General features: G+C 36.1%; 1 protein-coding gene across 1 annotated transcript in view; it reads left to right on the top strand.

The window, feature by feature from the left end:
• The window catches only part of LOC122796879 (collagen alpha-6(VI) chain-like), a 1,248,728-nt gene that overhangs the window by 643,065 nt on the left and 586,716 nt on the right, over positions 1 to 18,947 (top strand). The window contains exons 15-18 of the mRNA XM_044065630.1: positions 1,144 to 1,197; positions 6,748 to 6,819; positions 6,925 to 6,951; positions 11,120 to 11,164. Coding sequence (XP_043921565.1) covers positions 1,144 to 1,197; positions 6,748 to 6,819; positions 6,925 to 6,951; positions 11,120 to 11,164 — 198 coding nt within the window. The remainder of the gene's footprint in view (positions 1 to 1,143; positions 1,198 to 6,747; positions 6,820 to 6,924; positions 6,952 to 11,119; positions 11,165 to 18,947) is intronic.

Here is an 18,947-nt window from a genome sequence, read left to right as displayed (position 1 = left end):
TGCACCTTAACCATTACACCATCTCCAACAGCTTGCCATTTAAATGTCAGCACTTGAAATGCTGTGCTGAAAAGCTCAATTAAATGAAAACACAGGAGAAGAGCAAATCTTGAAAATAACACTGCCCCCTAAAATTACATTTTTGTGGGGGGGCAACCCCATTTACACCCCCATACCTACGAACTTATTTATACCAACTCCAAGATGGTCTTACCTTGGAGAAAAGTGAATATTCTGAGAAAAGGCATATCATACTTAGTGAATGTAAATCTTTCCTTTTGGCCATTCAGTTTCTGTATTTCCAGACTTACTCTAGTGGGTCCTGACATTTCAAATAGTTACTATTCCAGCCCTATGTTATAGTGTGGTATTACCTGAAAGCTGTCACTGGTAACTCACAGGGTAATTTGTTCACATCAAGGGTGAGGGACTAAGGAAAATTATTTATATATTGCTTTTTTTAATATGTCAAAAAAAATATCCAGGTAGGGATTACTTCTAATCATATGAAAGCATATGCCTGGATGAAGAAAACTTTTATTGATGATAAAAAAAATATAATAATATGAAGGCTTATAGGAAACAGAAACCTTTTTGTGAAAGCTTTCATAAAATTGTAAATCTGGAATTTTACCATATCGGATTAGTATAAAGACATTGAATATGCAGAATATTACTGCAGAAAGAGTGCATTCTGAGTTGGACATAACTGATGATTATATATCTTCAAAGTGTTTATATCTGCTTAGAACATGTTTTCATTTTTTTTTGATTTTTCAGAAAATGCACATCACAAATAAATGCCTGCAGGGGCTGGGGGTGTCCGATGATGGACTGCCATTCCATCCATGACTGGTTATGTGACTCAGTATAATAACATAGGTCTCAGAAAAAATAATGAAAGCTCTACATTTTCTGGATGTAAAGAGGCATAGGGGTTAATCCTTCAAAGATGTACCATGAATAAGTTGATGAAAAAGCACCAGGAAGATTCTGTCACCTGTTGACTGATTAGTATTGCTCAGTTAAATCTTTTGCATTACACAGAGAGTAGTGTGGATAGTACTCACTGCATTTATTTTATGCTTAACATAAAGCATGTCAGCACACCTATTTATTTACCTGTTGTTTTTAAACTTTCAGGGTGATATCGGATTAAGGGGATCTCCAGGACATCCAGGTGACGAAGGTACAAGTGTAAGTATATTCTGATTTTCATCTATGTAATTCATTAAATTATAATACATAAATGTAATGAAGCTTTTATTTAGAAAGCCAAAATATGTGTATATGCATGTATATACTAAACATTTCTATTTGCTATTAGGCAGTGCTACTAAGTATTAACTTAACATCCAAATACTGAGAAACACTCAGTTCTTTTCAAATCAGTGAATATGTGCAATTGAATAGTTGTGATACTTTCCTACAGCTTAAACATTCTGCCCAGCTTTGGCATAATTTAGACTAGGTTTGTGTATGACGTCTGGGGTTGTAACTGTATGCAGCAAGTCTGAGGATAATTTGCCAGTACTGCAGCAGTTGTACATGTGAAACGTGCATCCTGTAGGCATACCTTTCAACGTCTTCATTGAAGAATTCTAGACAAAATCAAAAAAAAGAGGAGACAAGGCAAAAGTCAGGAACAATTATAAATATTAGTCTAATTTGCTTAGAAAGTTAATAGAACAATAGGTTTAGTATCAACATGTATTTTTTTGAACAATAAGTATAAAACTCTTATATCTGTCATTACTGACTTACTATAATCCTCAAGTGATTTTTTTTTCACAATTGAGTTAATCATTGTTGCTTTTACCAGAAAAGCAAACATTTTACAAGGGAAGGGGCAAGTCTCTGAAGCAAAAGCAGGAATATTCTGCAAAATCAGGGACAACTGAGAAATAAATCGATGTTCACGTTGGAATGGTTTGAAGCCACAGGCCTTGTGAATCTCATCAAATACAATCAGTTTAAACCACATGACATATCATTATCACTGGTGTCTTGTGATTCTATCTCCAGCATCATATTTATACTTAAAGAAAGACTGGGTGTATTGAAAATCTGAGTAACGGGGGGGGCAGACAAAGAGAGTCAGAGACAGCGAGAGGGAGAGAGACCATAGGTTTAAAGAAATGCTCACATCTCACTGATTGCCCATCACAAGTTGGAGAATCAGCGTGATGATGAGAAAGAATGAGGGTCTGAGACAGGTAATATGAAGAAAGATCTCATTTTTGGCTCATTACTCAGATTCTGATTCAAACACTAGCATTGTCAGAACTGGCCACACTATTCTTCTACCTAGAGGCCCATGCATTGTATTAGTAAAGGTAGCCTGACATTCATGCATGCACACAAATGCAAACACACACATACATACACACATCCACACATTCACGTGCTTACACACACACACACACACACACACACACACACACACACACACACACACACACACACACACACATATACACACACACACACACACACACACACACACACACACACACACACACACACACACACACACACACACACACACACACACACACACACACATCCAGAATCTTGATTCCCTACCTAACTCCATAGTGCAACTATCTAGGCAGACACAGTCATATAGCCTCAACATAGAGTGGTCTCTGAACCAGAAAGGCTTACTGTGATGCAAAATCCTTCTGAGCAAAACTATTCTGAATCCCAGGGGAGAAATTTTCATGTACATGGACAACATATTTCTCTTTCATTTTATGGCTGTTGGTACCTATCTAGTAGTTTTCCCTTTCTGTCCCTTTTGTATCTTTTTTTTACCACCCTTATATGATCTTTTATATTTTCCCATATTTCTTTTACTGTCCTGCTCTCCTGTCACCTAAACTGGTTTCAGATTTTCCTCCAGATTTTCCAAAGGGGGAATAGTCACTGAAGCAGCCATGAGGGTTCTTCCTGCTGTAACTAGAAAACCAGCAATAGGAGCATTTTGGATAGCCTAACTACTCCTCCTAGGCAAGGAGAGGTGCAAACTATGTCACCATGGTGGCCCACAATGCCTTCCACTTGTATGTGCATCTGCATTCTCATGTGAGGTTTACTACCCATCACTGACGTGTTGATTCTAACTCCCACCGTTAGTCTGCCTTAATACATCACTGCCCCTTTCCTGGGGAATAGTAGCAGTGTGTATAGCCACCTCTGCCCACTTCATCCCTTCAGTGTGAGCCTGCCTGTACTCCCTGATAATGCCATCAAGTGCCTGAGCTCTAGTCAAACTCAGGTACCAGGCTCACAGATTTCAGTTTTTGAATTTCCCTTCTATTATAGTCATTTCTTTTCTAATCCCATACCTTGGTGTTTGTGATCCTTCCTGTTCCCTTTTCATGGCTAATATAATCTACACTGATGGTGCCTGTCTGTACTGTGAAGGACAGAACAGTCTGGCCTGTCTTAGTAAGAATGACATCTACCACCTGTAATGGCCTGTGTATCTTTTTATTTTACTCCTAACTAGTTCATCATTCCTCATACTGGAATTAGGTACCACTGCTGGGTGTTAGCTTTACTGCTACAGAGCACGCCTTTGATTCTTTGCCCTCTTCTTTTTTTTCCTGCTACCATATTGGTGTGCTCCTTGGTTTATCATCTTGCCCTCGGTTATGCTCCCTGCCACCCTTATCCTAATCTTGTCTGCTGTACCTCTCATGACCTCTTTCTACTACACTGGTGCCTTATAGTTTACAAACTGTTGCAGAAAAGAAGAAAAACTCCTTTACCAGCATCAGTAAGAAGCTGAGATCCCTCATAAAATCCTCCAAAGCAAGTTATGAAAATAAAATTGCTAAAGATTCCAAAAACAACCACAAGTTATTCTATAGTTATGGCAAGAATCTAAATGGCAATGCTCAGATCTGCTCTGAGCTACAACAGAATGGCATTAGATATACTGATCCCAAGGATATTGCCGATATCCTGGTAGATCGATTTAGTGTCAACTTTACCCCCCTAAAGGGCCCATCTCAATACCAAAAGATTGCCAAATTCCGGTAATCATGGCCACACAGGTAGAAACTGCATTATCCAAAGCTAAGAATACAGCATCCATGGGAACAGATAACATCCTGGGCTGTGTACTACATGAACTACAAAATGAACTGGCACCTCCCCTAAGTGTCATGTTTAATCATAGCCTCACCTCAGGTTTCGTGCCCACTGAGTGTCACACAGCTACAGTTATCCCACTCCACAAAGGGGGATCCACCTTGGGTCCTGGGAACTACCATCCCATCTGTCTGACGAGCCTGATCTGCAAGGGCATGGAACGCATTATCATGAAACTTATAAACAAAGACTTTGGCAACCTTCAAACACTGGACCCCACCCAGTTTGGGTTCGGGAAGGGCCGATCTTGTCTCCTGAACCTGATTGACTTCTTTGAATCAGTCTCCAGAGCTGTGGACGAGGGTAAGGAGGTCCACACAGCCTATCTGGACATCGCCAAGGTCTTTGACATCATCTCCCACTCTGGAATCATAGATAAACTTACTAAGCTGGGCATAAATCCCTATGACACTCGATAGGTTGGCAACTGGCTTACTGACAGAACCCAGACTGTAAAAGCAGCCAACGCCAAATCCAGCTACAGACAGGTGACAAGTGGAGTACCTCAGGGTTCAGTCCTGGGACCGCTCCTGTTTAGCATCTACTTCTCTGAAGTACAGGCCAACACTAAGGGGCTCTGGCTAACAAAGTTCGCAGATGACTGCAAACTGGGAGCCATTATTGAATCCCCAAATGATGTGGATATTCTACAAAAGGGCCTTACAGAAACAGATGCTTGGTGCCAGAGCCATGGGCTCAAACTTAATGTCAAGAAATGTATAGTTATCCCCTTTGGGAAAAACCATGTACCCATGAATTACCACATAGGTGGCAGTAAACTAAACACCGAAAGTGTGATGAGAGACTTAGGGACACAGGTGGACAGTGGTCTCACCTTCGATAATCACATCACCACAACAGTCAGGAAATCCTTCTGTGTGGCAAACCTCATCACTAAGGGCTTTTCATCCAGAAAAAAGGAGGTCATTGTCCCACTGTACTCATCCCTCATTAGACCTATTATAGAGTACAGCACCCCGTTTGGTATGTACCTCAGAAGACATCTGCAACAGCTGGAAAGGCCACAGAAATACCTCACTAAAATAATCACAGGCCTAAAGCAGATACCCTATGCTGACCATCTAAAAAAACTCCAGCTATACTCTGTGGCATATCGTCTACTCAGAGGTGATCTCTGCTTAACATACAAGGCCATGCCAAACCCTGAGCTGTTGGACATGCTCCACTTAAAGAAATCCCAGTCCCTCAGAGCCACACACTCCAGGGATCTAAATCTTGTCATCACAATGAACAAACATCTGGAGGGATAGGTTTCTGACCCAGAGACTCCCCATACTCTGGAATAGACTGCCCATACATGTTGGCCCTCTTCATAAAGAACCTTGACAATTGGATGGGAGATAGGAAATTCACCTTGGAGATCACGTTAGTTGCCCTGCTAGACAGGAGTCCTGGGAAGTAAATATTGTGGGAAGAAATATCCAGGGAATTGTTATGGCTAGACTTGTATAGGCCCTAGGCCTAGTACCAACCTATGAACCTATGAACTTCTAGCCTGTCCCATCCTATTATGTTTCTGTTACCCCAACTATATCAACCCATCTTAGTGTTTTCAGATCATAAATCTTCATACCTAGGAGATTCTGGCACTGCTGAACAAGTTTCCAAAGTTTCTTACCATTCTAACTGCTGATAGCACATCAGTGGTAGAAAAAATAAAGACTTAAGTGACCCCTGGCTGTCATCCTAAAACCTGCTCAGAACTGGTGCCTGATAATTTACTAGCAGAGGTGGAAAAGGCAGTTAGTAAACAAGTCAAACAAAAAGGCATGCATGTATGGGGATCTCAACTATTCCTGTTCAGATTACTGACAAATATATGCAGTGTACCAACTAAAGGCATATTTCAGTATACAGTACACGCTATTTTTAACAATGTAGTTATTGTTTGTAGTAAATAATTGATGACACTGAAAAAGCCAGATCTTCCTTTGTGTATCTTAGGCACTTTCATATCATGAGATGAATTTTATTTGCACTTTGGCCTGTCCTTTAACCCTACATAACTGTTTGCAACATATATTCAAGAAAGAACAAGGCTGTTATCACTACCCAAAATGTTAATAAAATCAGAGATGTACTCTAAGCATGGCTATCATGTACAAAGCAACATGATTTTGGCAATGGCTATATTAGTTTAAATATTTACAATTTTAGGCTGTTCCGTTGTTCTTTTCTTGACTGATGTACTTAAATTGGAGACACTTGTCTATGCTTCATGTGTTTAGGTGAAGCATTATTGAACAGCAAGCACAGCATTTTCAGACTGCAGTGACTTTTTGTGAGAAAAAGTGTTTAAGTTGTCTTTGTTCCATGTTTAGCTTTCTAATGACACTGTGGATACCAAACTACAGATGACACAGAATCATTATTGCATGCATCACTTAACAGTAATAGATTCAAAAAAGATTGTAACAATAACACGAATGCAGTCTATTTTGTTCAATATTCATCAGCTTTGATACCATGCACCTAGTGTTTATTTGCCAAAATGTAATGTTATATGTTATATGTGTCACTTGGTTATTTAAAAAAATAATAAAAAAGTCAATCATTCTGAATTAGGGCAGCAGAGGACCACCTGGCTTTAATGGAACTCAGGGTATTCAAGGATGTCAAGGACGCAGGGGTGTAAAGGTAGGGAAGCCGACTTTCAAACCTTACCTTCAATTTTAAATGATATTGCATTAATTTATTGGAAGACAAATAACTGTTTTCCCTGTTTTATTTTTATGATTATAGGGAGCAAGAGGCTTTATAGGTGATAAGGTAAGTAAAACATGCTGTACTTCTAGTGCAAAAATGACCTTTGTCATGTGTGCAAGCTGTATGATATCTTTCTGGGAGCTGTATGCTGGTGCTACATGTTACAGCATTGCTAAGATTTTTAATTTCACAGTTTTAGAAAGAAAAATGTGCGTGCCAGTCATTATTCAAGACATAAAATGTGATCATTATCTTAACTTGCATTAAGACATAAAATGCAGAAAGGGTGCAGTTAAGCAACAATTATATTATTTTTAAGACTTGTAGAGGATCACTTTTTCTAAGGCATTCGTTATTACTTTAGCTAACAATTTTAGTTTATCTGTGAGTCATCCCTTATGAGCTCACATCTGCATTTCCAAGTAAGCTGAATATGTTCCATACTATCTAATCTCACCCCCACACCACTTTACTCATATGTGCTAACCCTATCCCTAATCCGAGCACTGTCCCCAACCTTATACATTGGATTACTTATCAACCTTTCCGTAACAGTACCAATAAATACCACATATACACACACCTCATGCATATAATTACTCAGACATAATAAACATCTATCCCCTTCCCAAAAGCCTTATGCTAACCTTAACCTGCAGACACTCAGATGTATACACTCAGCCCCAGTGCTGAAACTTTAAGTATATCCACATGTTTCAGTCTTACTACACACTCTCACTTCCCCATTCCCAACTGTGACCATAAGTAAAATTCCACAGAGAAAGCATCATTCAGTGCTAAACGTATTGATTCTTCCTGTAGTTGATTATATGTGTATTTGACAAATTTTGACACCAGAAATAGCTTTTGACAAGCTGTATAATTGATATAATGAATGGTAATCGTACATTTATAAATAGATAGATAGATAGATAGATAGACAGATAGATCGATAGATATAGAGACATGGATAGGTAGATACCAATATTTTGCAATGTAGGATTACGGAACTTGGATAGTAACTTTTGGCTCTTCCCCTTATCACAACTTCAAAAAACTCATTCTGTAAAGTGACAAGAAAAGAGTTTTCATGCACCACATAACAGCCCCCATATATTTTTACATATCCATAGGTTGATAATTGTAATCTTACATCAACTCCTGATATACTGAAACACATAAAGCACTCACTACACCCATGTGACTTTAAATATACAACAGTGCAGATTAGGGGATATCACCCTTATTGTACCCGTTGTGTGAACACTCATAATGGTACCTGCTGAATAAATTATATCAAGCACCCCCAAAACACAACACCAATACATTTCCTCAAAACTTTAAGCCCTCCAAATATCACTGCATTGCAAGCAGTTAGCTACTTATAGTTACTTTGCTATTTATAAAAAACACAGCTCATAGGTTCATAGGTAGTACCTGGTTAGCTGCCCTTGTGGGTCATTTTAAGACTAGCCAATTTTCCTTTTTCTGCTTGAAATAAACTATCCCATTTGGTTAAAGACTGTCTTTACCCATCCATGGTTGATAATTATATATTACCTTTAATGAAAATAGCTGAGATTATACCAGAGATAATTTGAGGAGACCCATGCATGGGATAAAGCATTTAGGAGCTCCATCTGTCCATTAGTAGTACAGAGGGCAGTCTTGGTATAAATGTTTTGTTTCCCATCCATATATCTAAGTTGAACTTAAAAATGGACAGGGATGAACTTTGTTTTATGTGGATGGGGGGGCTTGTTCCACTGCAGCAGTACACTGTGAAATATTCCTATCCCTCCAAATCATTCTGCTGACATTGAAGAAGAGGTTTAGATCCCTGATGCCATTTGATAAGCTGATATGCAGTAAATCCATTGGCAATACTGCATCGGAGGATGCCTTGTATGCCAGACACAGGATATGTCTTAGCAGTCTGTAGGATACCGAGTATAACAACAAGTCATTGAGTTGGTCAATGTAAGACATGTTGTTTAGCCTTTGTGTCCTTTTCGTAAGTTATCTCTTTGCTCATTCCAGTTGTTGCATGTGTCTGAACAAATACATGCCAAAGGGGTCATTATATTCAATGACTGGCCTAAAGATGGTTCAATAAAGGGGGCCAATGACATTTTTAGATCTAGATACAATCCCTCTGTTTATAAGCTGTGCAAATATAGAAGGAATTTCTTGCAGCAATAGACACATGTTGGACAAAAGTAAAGTCACTGTGCACGTAAGTTCCCAAATCCTGATAAACTTGGTCAACTTTTAGAGACGTATTGTTAGTGTGGTAGTTTCCTTGGGTAGATGACTCAATGAAATAGTATTCAGAAAAATGTCATGGTTACTATTTCATTCAACTAAATAACTAAAGAGGAGTGTGTGTGTGTGTGTGTGTGTGTGTGTGTGTGTGTGTGTGTGTGTGTGTGTGTGTGTGTGTGTGTGTATACATATATATATATATATATATATATATATATATATATATGTGTGTGTGTGTGTGTGTGTGTGTGTGTGTGTGTATATATTATATAAGCATAGACATACAAACACACACACACACACACACACACACACACACACACACACACACACACACACATATATGGTATGGCTTTCTGACAAGTATATGACTCATTTTTGATTACCAGTAAATTAAAATTTCCAAATTCAAACATCATTTCAGGGTAAAGAAGCACAGGAAAAAAAATTGCAAGGGGGGAAGCACCAACATCCCCGATGTGGGAGACTGTACCGTCACAATCCCACTGCATATGTATCCTAAATCAGATCACACAATCCCAGAAAAAAGGAAAACTCAGGTGTACCTGGAATTTATCATACCAGGGAAATTATGGCCAGTCGCATACTACTGAATGCATAAATAAGTTTTTGAAAACAAGCCTGTCTCTCAATCCATCACACACACACACACACACACACACACACACACACACACACACACACACACACACACACACACACACACACACATACACACACACACACACACATATATATTATAAGTGTATGGCTGCAGTTTCTTTAATCAAACATCCTGTTTCACTGAAATATGAATTACAAAATGTTTTGGTTGATTCACCCCTCATCAAACATTTATTGTCAGATTTAGGGGTCTATATCAGCATCTCGAATGCTGACAATATCGAATTTGATATTGTCGCATCGAGAATGTCGAAAGGGCAGAACATCGAATGGGTAATCAGAAATCTCTGTAAGGGGAGATTTCCATTTACCTCAATGTAGTGCGGTTTTGGAGTTGGTATATTTAAGTAGTGGGGGATGTGGGGGGTGCAGGGGGGGCTTGTCCCCCCTGCCTACACCCTTTAGTATTTTGGGGGGGGGGTTATTTTTTTATCGGCATTCGAAAATGTAATAGGTTGATCATTTCAGTTCGACATTTAGTGATTCGAGCTATTACATTTTCAAAATGCTGATATAGACCCAGATTTAGTACGAGATCATCAAACAGTGGAGTGTAGGGAGTTTTCCTTTTTTCCCCACTGTTGTGCAATCTCAGAACTGGTAATTATTTATTTATTTATTTATGTATTCATTCATTCTCTGTTGGCAGGTGTAGATAAGTAGTAGTAAGTAGTTGGGTTGTAGGTGTGCTGGGGGATTGCCATCTAAAAAATAAGCTTTTGTTTTTTTTTATATGTTTTACTGAATGTGCAGTATTGTTTTTTGCCAGTAGTTTGAGTATCTGTGATAAGGACATTTGGCTGTATGATATATAGCACTCACACCCAAGTTTTCATGCGCACATACTCTTAAACACATGCACATACATAATTTTGATCATCAAATGTTTCAATAAGCCATTTGCATAGACTACTTTTTTATTCTGCAGCTACAAACCTCTAAAATCATTGTCTTCCCATAGGTCTATCAATAGCACATACATCTTGAGTAAGCATAACTTTTTTTCATTTATGCAAAGCTGCAAACATGAGCTCAGCATTGCATTCACTCTTTGATGCAGGGTATGATGTAATCTGACTACAGAGATAGTAATAGTACCATTAGATTTGCTTAATCCAACACACTTGGAAACCCCTTCTGCAGGCTATTTTCTCAGAAACTAAGTTATTTTATTTATGATATTTCTATTGTCATCCCTTGTTATTTTCTTATTTGTGCCAGTATTACTTGTCTTATTTTAATGTGAACTGCTTCTGATGTTGGACACATTTATTTTTTACAGGGAAGTAGTGGAGAAGCTGGATTACATGGAATTGCAGGAGAAGAGGTAATTCTTTATGTTTCTGTGATTTTACTTTATGTAATAGAGTTTCATTGTGCTTTATAACATGAAAGTGTTTTCTGTTGCAGTAACCAGGTCACTTGAGTGTGACATACTTATTTAATAAAAATTGAAAACATACATGGCTAAATGTACAGGCATCTGGAAACATTCAAAGACTGACAGTAGAGATCACTAGGTACTGTGGTATTCTAAACCATCTGTTCACATTAAATTTGCCTTCCTGTCGCCATGTTTGGAATCATCTATAGCAGTTGCACTTAATTTTGCCTTCTACATTTTGAGAAAAAACTGAAGTATATCTTCCAGTACAATTAGTGTTTTGAAATACCTGCCTTTATATTATGTAGAAATGTTATACTCGGAGTAGTACCCCCTTTTTGTACACAGTAACTGTTTGATTCACTGAGACATTCCATTTGTCTGAAAGTTTTATTTTTCTGCCATTCTCTTTTTCATTTCTGTGTTCACTACAGAGAAATCTTATATGTTGTGTATTTTGTTTTACTGGCTCCAGTGTAATTTTTATTACATGTCTTCAGGTGGGCCAGTCCTTTGTGACAGACTTACAACAATTCACAGTCTCTCTCTCTCTCTCTCTCTCTCTCCAAATGTTCTTTATGTGTTTTGTTCTGCCTATTAAGCATAATATTAAGGGAGGGAGACACCCCCAGAGCCTTATGGTATAGTGTGACTTTACTCTGTTGCAAAGAGTCAGGTGACAGTGACCAGAAGCTGCCCAGTCTATGAGGTACTATAGTATATAATAATATATGTCTTTATATACCAGGCAATCTCTGAGGTTATAAATAATAAATGTCATAGTGTGAGTTGAGAGTATATCACTCTTAAAATTCAATTTTGGGACATATGTATATGTGACTTCCCAGAGCAATGTAACAGGTACTACACTTGCCAACTCACCTTTGGTGTAGAAGGCTGTGGGTTCTATTCCCACGCCAGTGAGATGGTTTGCTGACACTGCTTTGCAGTAAAAAGAAGAGGTGTTGCATTTCTTAGTGTCTCATCCTTCACATGAGATGTTAAACTGAGGCCCCATCTGCTGGAGTGGGTGGTAGCTCATGTAGATGTAAAATATCCCACAGCTCCTATCAAAAAGAGTAGGGGTCCTTTATTTATAAACAAAAATAACTCTTATTTACAACATACTTACATATTTATAAATATTTACAAATGTAAAAATATAAAGATATATAAATCTATTTACACATATTCATAATTTCTTTTACAATCATACTAAATGTTATCCCTATTAGACCCCACTCCTTTTCCCATACACACCATCTGAATTGAATTAATATTGTTGATAAAATCCATTTACCATTAAACATAATTTAATTTATTTTTTCACTTCATATCACCCATGTAACATAAAATAACTTTTTAGCTATTCTTTTAACACATTATTTACTTATAGTCTTATAATATGCATATTTAATCATATCCATTTTTATTTTATGCTCTTCTTTTATATCTTCAAAAAAGTCTTCTTTACATATTTTCCCAATAACATTTTTACTTTTTTACATTTCAAGAACATATATTCCATAGTTTCTAATTCTTGACAATGTAAACATATTCGATCACTTTTCTTTTTATACGGCATATTCCCCTGTACTGGCAATTTATCTATTATGAATCTGTCTTAAGATTCTACTTTCTGATTACATCATTTGCTTCTTATTTTTATAGCTTTACTTTTTTCATCTGTTAGAATTTCCCATGGTTTTACATAGTAATGTTTTATCATTAGATTCTTATACCATACTTATATTTTTATATCATCAATTTTTATTTTCCACAAAAATATTTTTTCTTGGTAATATTCTATTTCTTTATTTATGCAATCATCTTCTGTTTTCCTCTTTTTTACCATATCCCAAAATGTATCATACTTATATTTATACAATGTTACTACTAATCGTACAAATTTAATGAGGCAGCATATACCATTAGGTTAATTAACCCTAAACCTTTTTCCGCTTTATTTACATACAGAACTCCTCTTTTTACTAGGTTTAGTCTAGAACTCCATATAAATGAAAAAAAATCTATAATAATTCCTTTCCAAATACTGTTGCCAACCTAAATGTACTTGCTAGGTATGCTATTTTTTCCAGTGAATGATAAATTTATCAAATAAACCTTTTTCTGAATGCTAATTTACATGTTTTTCAGAAAATACAGGTTTGTTTTATTTCATCTGTTTCCCCCCACTGAGTTCTGCTTACATCATTATTCCTAAATGTTATACCTAACACGGGAATTTTATTCATTGTAAAATATACACCCCTTATCTTTACTACATCACCTAAACGTTTCATTTTCTCTTTACAGCTATCCCTATCACTTCTAGATACACGTGTGCAAATTATTGCTTCTTTTATCCAAATTTTGTTTTTTGCAATTATTATAATGTCATCTACATATGTTAACAGGACTGGAATTCTTAGCTGTTCAGGTGTTATATACCCTGTCCCCTATGTTTTGTGATTTATTTTACATACTATCACATTCATAACTAATGCAAAGGGTATACAACTCATTTGGCATCTCTGCCTTACACCACTCTTCATATGTACCTCTTGGCTTAACCAACCATTTACAAGTAGTTTTACTTTATTATTACTATATGCTGGATACATAATTTCCTAAAGTTCTCACTTATATTATATTCTTTCTTTATTGCCCCTAATATTTCATGTCCAATTCTATCAAATGCCTTATTAAGACCTCCAATCATGATTTTGCTTCTTCTTCTTTTCCATTCATAATATCAGCCATAATTTCTCTATCATTAATAATTATTGACTATCTTTCTCCTTTATTCTATAAATAATAGCTTCCATAAAATTTTCATTCTAGTTTCAAAACTTTTTTGTATTATTTTCATAAAGATCGTATAATCATTATTATTCAACAATATCATTCTCCATTATTTTAATTGTCTTCTATCTTCCTTCTTCCATATGAATGCAAGTATCCCACTACATTTAATGTGTGTGTGTGTGTGTGTGTGTGTGTGTGTGTGTGTGTGTGTGTGTGTGTGTGTGTGTGTGTGTGTGTGTGTGCATTTTTTTTTGCAACTCCCTTAGATTTTTGTACATTTCATGCTCTATTCCATCTGGTCCTGCAGGTGAATCTATGTTTGTTTGTCCTAATAATTTATCTAGCTCTAAAGAAATCTCCTTTTGCAACTCATATTCTATTCTCTCTTTTACTTTCCATGCTTTTTCTTGCGTTTTATCTTTAAACATTTATTGTACATATTGTACTACACTATTCATAATCCTTTCCTGAGTTCCTTCTATTTGTTCTTTTACATTTTTATTTTTCTTATTACACTACCATCTCCCTTTACTAATCTGCTCAAGTAACTCAATACTTCTTCTTGTTTACCTCATAAAAATATCTATGCTTATATAACAATTCTTGTATTTTTTCTTAAATTCTTTTAAATAACTCTTTTTCTTTGTCAGAGTACTTTCTGTCATTATGTTCTAAATTGTCCAAAGCATCATTATATGTTTTTTAATATTTTTCTTTCTCTACCTTTCTCACATCATATTGTTACTGTAAAAATCATTTTATATTTTTCCTTAAATATCATCTGCTAGTCAGACCATTTTTTATAAAATGTTCTCACAGTAATATGATATTCCCAGAATTATACTACCAATCTCTTTCCTTCATCATTCCATGCATTGTCATTTATCCTTTTTATTCCCTTACATATTCCTATATATTCCTTGTTTTCTTTACCTCTAGCCATATTGAAAGATGATCAGAAAATCCTGTTTTAACTACCTCCCCTTCTCCTATAAATAAACCTTCTGATACTATAAAATAATCTATTTCAGTTCTATACATACCCCTTTTATAAGACCATGAATTTTTGTCCCGAATTACCACATCTTAGAACTTCTAACATTGTTCTTATAGTATTTCTTTCTGTTGTAACTACCTGTTTTTTTTTGTTTTTTAGTTATTCAGACTACCCATTAACTTTCCATGTTAATTGATTTCATTTTAGTAAACATAATATTTGAATTGCTGAAATTCCTTGTTTTTGGAGCTTTTCTCCCCGGGCCTCGACTGAAAACGGGCTACCAATGCCCAGTGGACCCCCCGGTAATCAAACTGAAATAAATAAATAACAAATAAATAAATTTCCTTTCTTTTTGTGTTTGCCTTTTAAATCATAATTAAAGTTTCTTGTTATTATAATATTCATATTTATCTCTACATAGTCTAAAATCTGATGAAATAAGCATTAATTTTCTTTACAATTAGTATAAGCACATAATGATATAATTCTATATACTTGTTCTTTCCATTTTAAATCTACAATTGTTAGTCTTCCCATTTTTGCTAAAGTTACATCTAATATCTTTACTGTATTTCTAGAGAATACGGCTATTCCAAAACACCTTTCATTTTCCCAAATTCCAGATTATCTTTCCACCCCATACTTTCTCTGTTTGTAATCTTTCTTCAGTTGCAAAAAAAACTGTGTCTTCTAATATAATTATATCTACATCACATGTATTACACCTCTCCAAAATCCCTATTCTTCTTACTGTATTCTTAATACTATTCACATTTACAGAAAGCGCTCTTAAATTTTCATTCCCTTCATTCATTGTTTCATAAATTCAAAACTAATGACTAGGCTAGCTTTCTTACTAGGCAATTCAAAGTCTAGACAGTTTCCCTCCCAAAGGTGAGAACCAAACACTGTGGCTTGTGTCTGTGAGTCTCAAACATCTTAACCACTATACCAACCCCTAATCATTTTTTATCGATTTATTTTATTTTTTTTTCTTTTGTACTTATCCCTTCAATTTTTCTTTATCTGTCTTTTACCCATTTACCAATAGAATTATCTTCTTTTTCTTTTAGCGCCTCCTAATATATGCCTTCTTCATCACTTATTTCAGAACCTTCTTCTATGTCCTCTTTATTAATTCCTTCTCATCTAAAATTTCTTCTATTTCTACTACTTCTAAAACGTCTCCTCTTTGTTCATTTTCTTCTTTTTCATTTTTCCTTACTCTTGTTTTCAGTTTTGCAATCCATCCATGAATGTCCAATATTGTTACATTTATAATATTTCAATTTACATTTTTTGCATCATGTCCCATGTTCCCACAAAAAAAAATGTTTTGGGTTTCTCCCCAGTATTTTACAAAACCTCTCTTCCGCTCCACAGTTATCATGCTTGGTATATGTATAATTGTTTTTCTCTTTCTATTTTTAACACAATATTAGAATCCAAGCCACCAGTCCATAAACTCCTTTTGCCATAAACTTTTGTAATGTCTAGTACTTAATTACATAAAGTTTTCAAATGTCCTTTCAAATTTTCTCTTTCTCCCTCTGTTCAAAATTGTATGTGAATTTTCTTTTGTGTTTCCCTGTTAAAATAATTTTATCACATAAAGATTCCATGGGTTATAATCTTTCTTTTTTTCATATTCTCCAAGAAAAATATCCATTGAAAAAACAGCCTCAAATATAATGCCTCTACGTTAATAAGAATAAATGCTCTTATTTCATGTGCTTTTCACCCAAAGGGGCTATTACATTGTCCCGCACTTCATACCTGTCCATTTCTTTGCCTTCTTTACTTTGAATCATTGCCATGTACTTCCATTTTTCATTTTCTTCTGCCTTCTTTTCTGTCGTTCCCCTTCTTTCTTCTTTTCCTTTTTCTGCATATGTTTTTTTTCCATCTCAGCACTATTCTTCATGATTGCCTCTGCATCATCTTTTTGTTTTTTCTCCATAATGCTCCCTCAGGAAACATCACTTTAATTTTCAGGCTCACTCTGCATCACCATTTCTTTAAGTTAATCATCCTGCAACCCTCCCAACTTGAAGGTTGCAATTATACATCCATCATTTGCTGACTCATCTCTGTCAAATAGATTTATTTGAAAGATCTCCTCAGAATTCTACATTTCTTTGAAAGATCTCCTCAGAATTCTACACACATTCTGTGGTCTCAGTGTTTGTTTTTTTCTTGCACTTCTCTCACCCCTCCATCATCTCCTTCTCCATCCATCAGCCTCCCTGTTTCTCCAGGCCACCTTGGCACCTGAAATGGAAACAGGAAGTACTCCTGCAAAATAGGTCCCATGCACAACAATGACAAGTAGGGGAAGTTCCCCACTGCCCAGGCAAAATTTCACATAATAATATAAATATCACCTTGGATAACCCCTGAAAAGAAGCCACTGGCCTAGTGAAGCTGACCTGGTCAACAAAGGATAAATAAATAAATACATAAAAATATTAAATAAATAAATAAATGTCATAAGATCAGTATGATGTCCTCCTATCCTCCACTAGACCCTACCCATATACTAACCTGATGCTTTTTACCCTAATGGAAAATTAGACCAGAGTATTACTTAAATGATCCACTTTACTCTTAAATAACCTTCTAGTGGCTAGGTCACTAGGACAGATCTGTAGTACAAATAAACACCTGTCATCTGTGATATGAGAACCAGAAGAAAAAAATGGTTACTTGCTGAAATAACATTGTTATTATAAATATGGGATAGTATTCCTATTTCTGAGCACTCCTTGCTAATTTCAATGTTCATGATGATGGAAACCAGCAGCACTGTCAGAACAAGGCTGTTTATATATAATAATTTACAATTCCTGCAATTTCCATTCTAATTACAGCAACACAAATCACAAGCAATTCATTAATTAGGTTAAAGTAAAGTTTGATTTTTAATACATTCCTAAAAATGAGTAGGGGAGTTGCTAGGTAAAGCTTTCTTTTGTGCAAGACTCCAAGAATATCTAAGTTACAACATTTTTACTCCTGCTAATCTCATTTACTGGGATTGATGACATTTGTTTCTTTCACAGTGAAAAAACAGCTTTAAAGAACTTTATATAATGCAGTTGGCATTAACATGTTTTACCTGATTGTAATCAGCTTGCCCATAACTCCATTTTGCAAAGATCTGCTGAGTTGTAGTATCTGCCTTTGTTATCCTGTGTCATCTCTCTCCATTGCCGAGTCACATCTAACTGCTATAGAGACTCTATGAGCAGCTGCCACCATCCAAAGAGTCTGCTGTGCAAGTAATGTTTAGATAAGCCACCTAGTGCATGTCTTTTGGATGTGGGCAGAAACTGGAATGACCACTATAAACCCATACAAACACAGGCATGACATGCTCTCTCTGACAGAACTGATATCTGAATTGATGGACCTCTTGCTGTGAGGTGACAATGCTACTCACTGTGTATTTGCAGTGAGTACCATAGGTGACAATGCTCCTCCCTGTACTTGCTTTAAGGTGTTTGAATGAGAATGACTTTCACTTTGTTTTCCTCCATGGATTTGCTCATGCATCAAGCACAATGCAGGCTTGAATCTCATTTTGTTAGGTTTGCAAAAAACTAGTCCAGAGGTTGTACATCCTGACATTTATCAAACAGCTGTCTCCTCTCTGAGTTTGGTTTTATTTAAGTGGAGCTCTTGTGATCCCCATTCTCAAGAAAGCATCTTAGTATACCGACAATAATTACCAAATAATCTTTAACATATCCTTCATCAATAAGGTTACTGAGAAAGTACTTTATACACACTGCTTGATGGCTTCTTAAAGGTATATATGTCTACTAGGGCCATGAATTGTCTGCTGCAAAGATCACTAGTGCTATTTGGTTCTGCTCCTCCTTATTCTCTGTGCAGCATTTAATGTGTGGATGATAG

This window comes from Protopterus annectens, chromosome 3.part0, assembly GCF_019279795.1.
Source record: "Protopterus annectens isolate FY-2018-M chromosome 3.part0, PAN1.0, whole genome shotgun sequence".
NCBI classification, from domain to species: domain Eukaryota; kingdom Metazoa; phylum Chordata; order Ceratodontiformes; family Protopteridae; genus Protopterus; species Protopterus annectens.
Note: the sequence above shows the minus strand (reverse complement) of the source record. Positions and strands in the feature narration are given on the sequence as shown.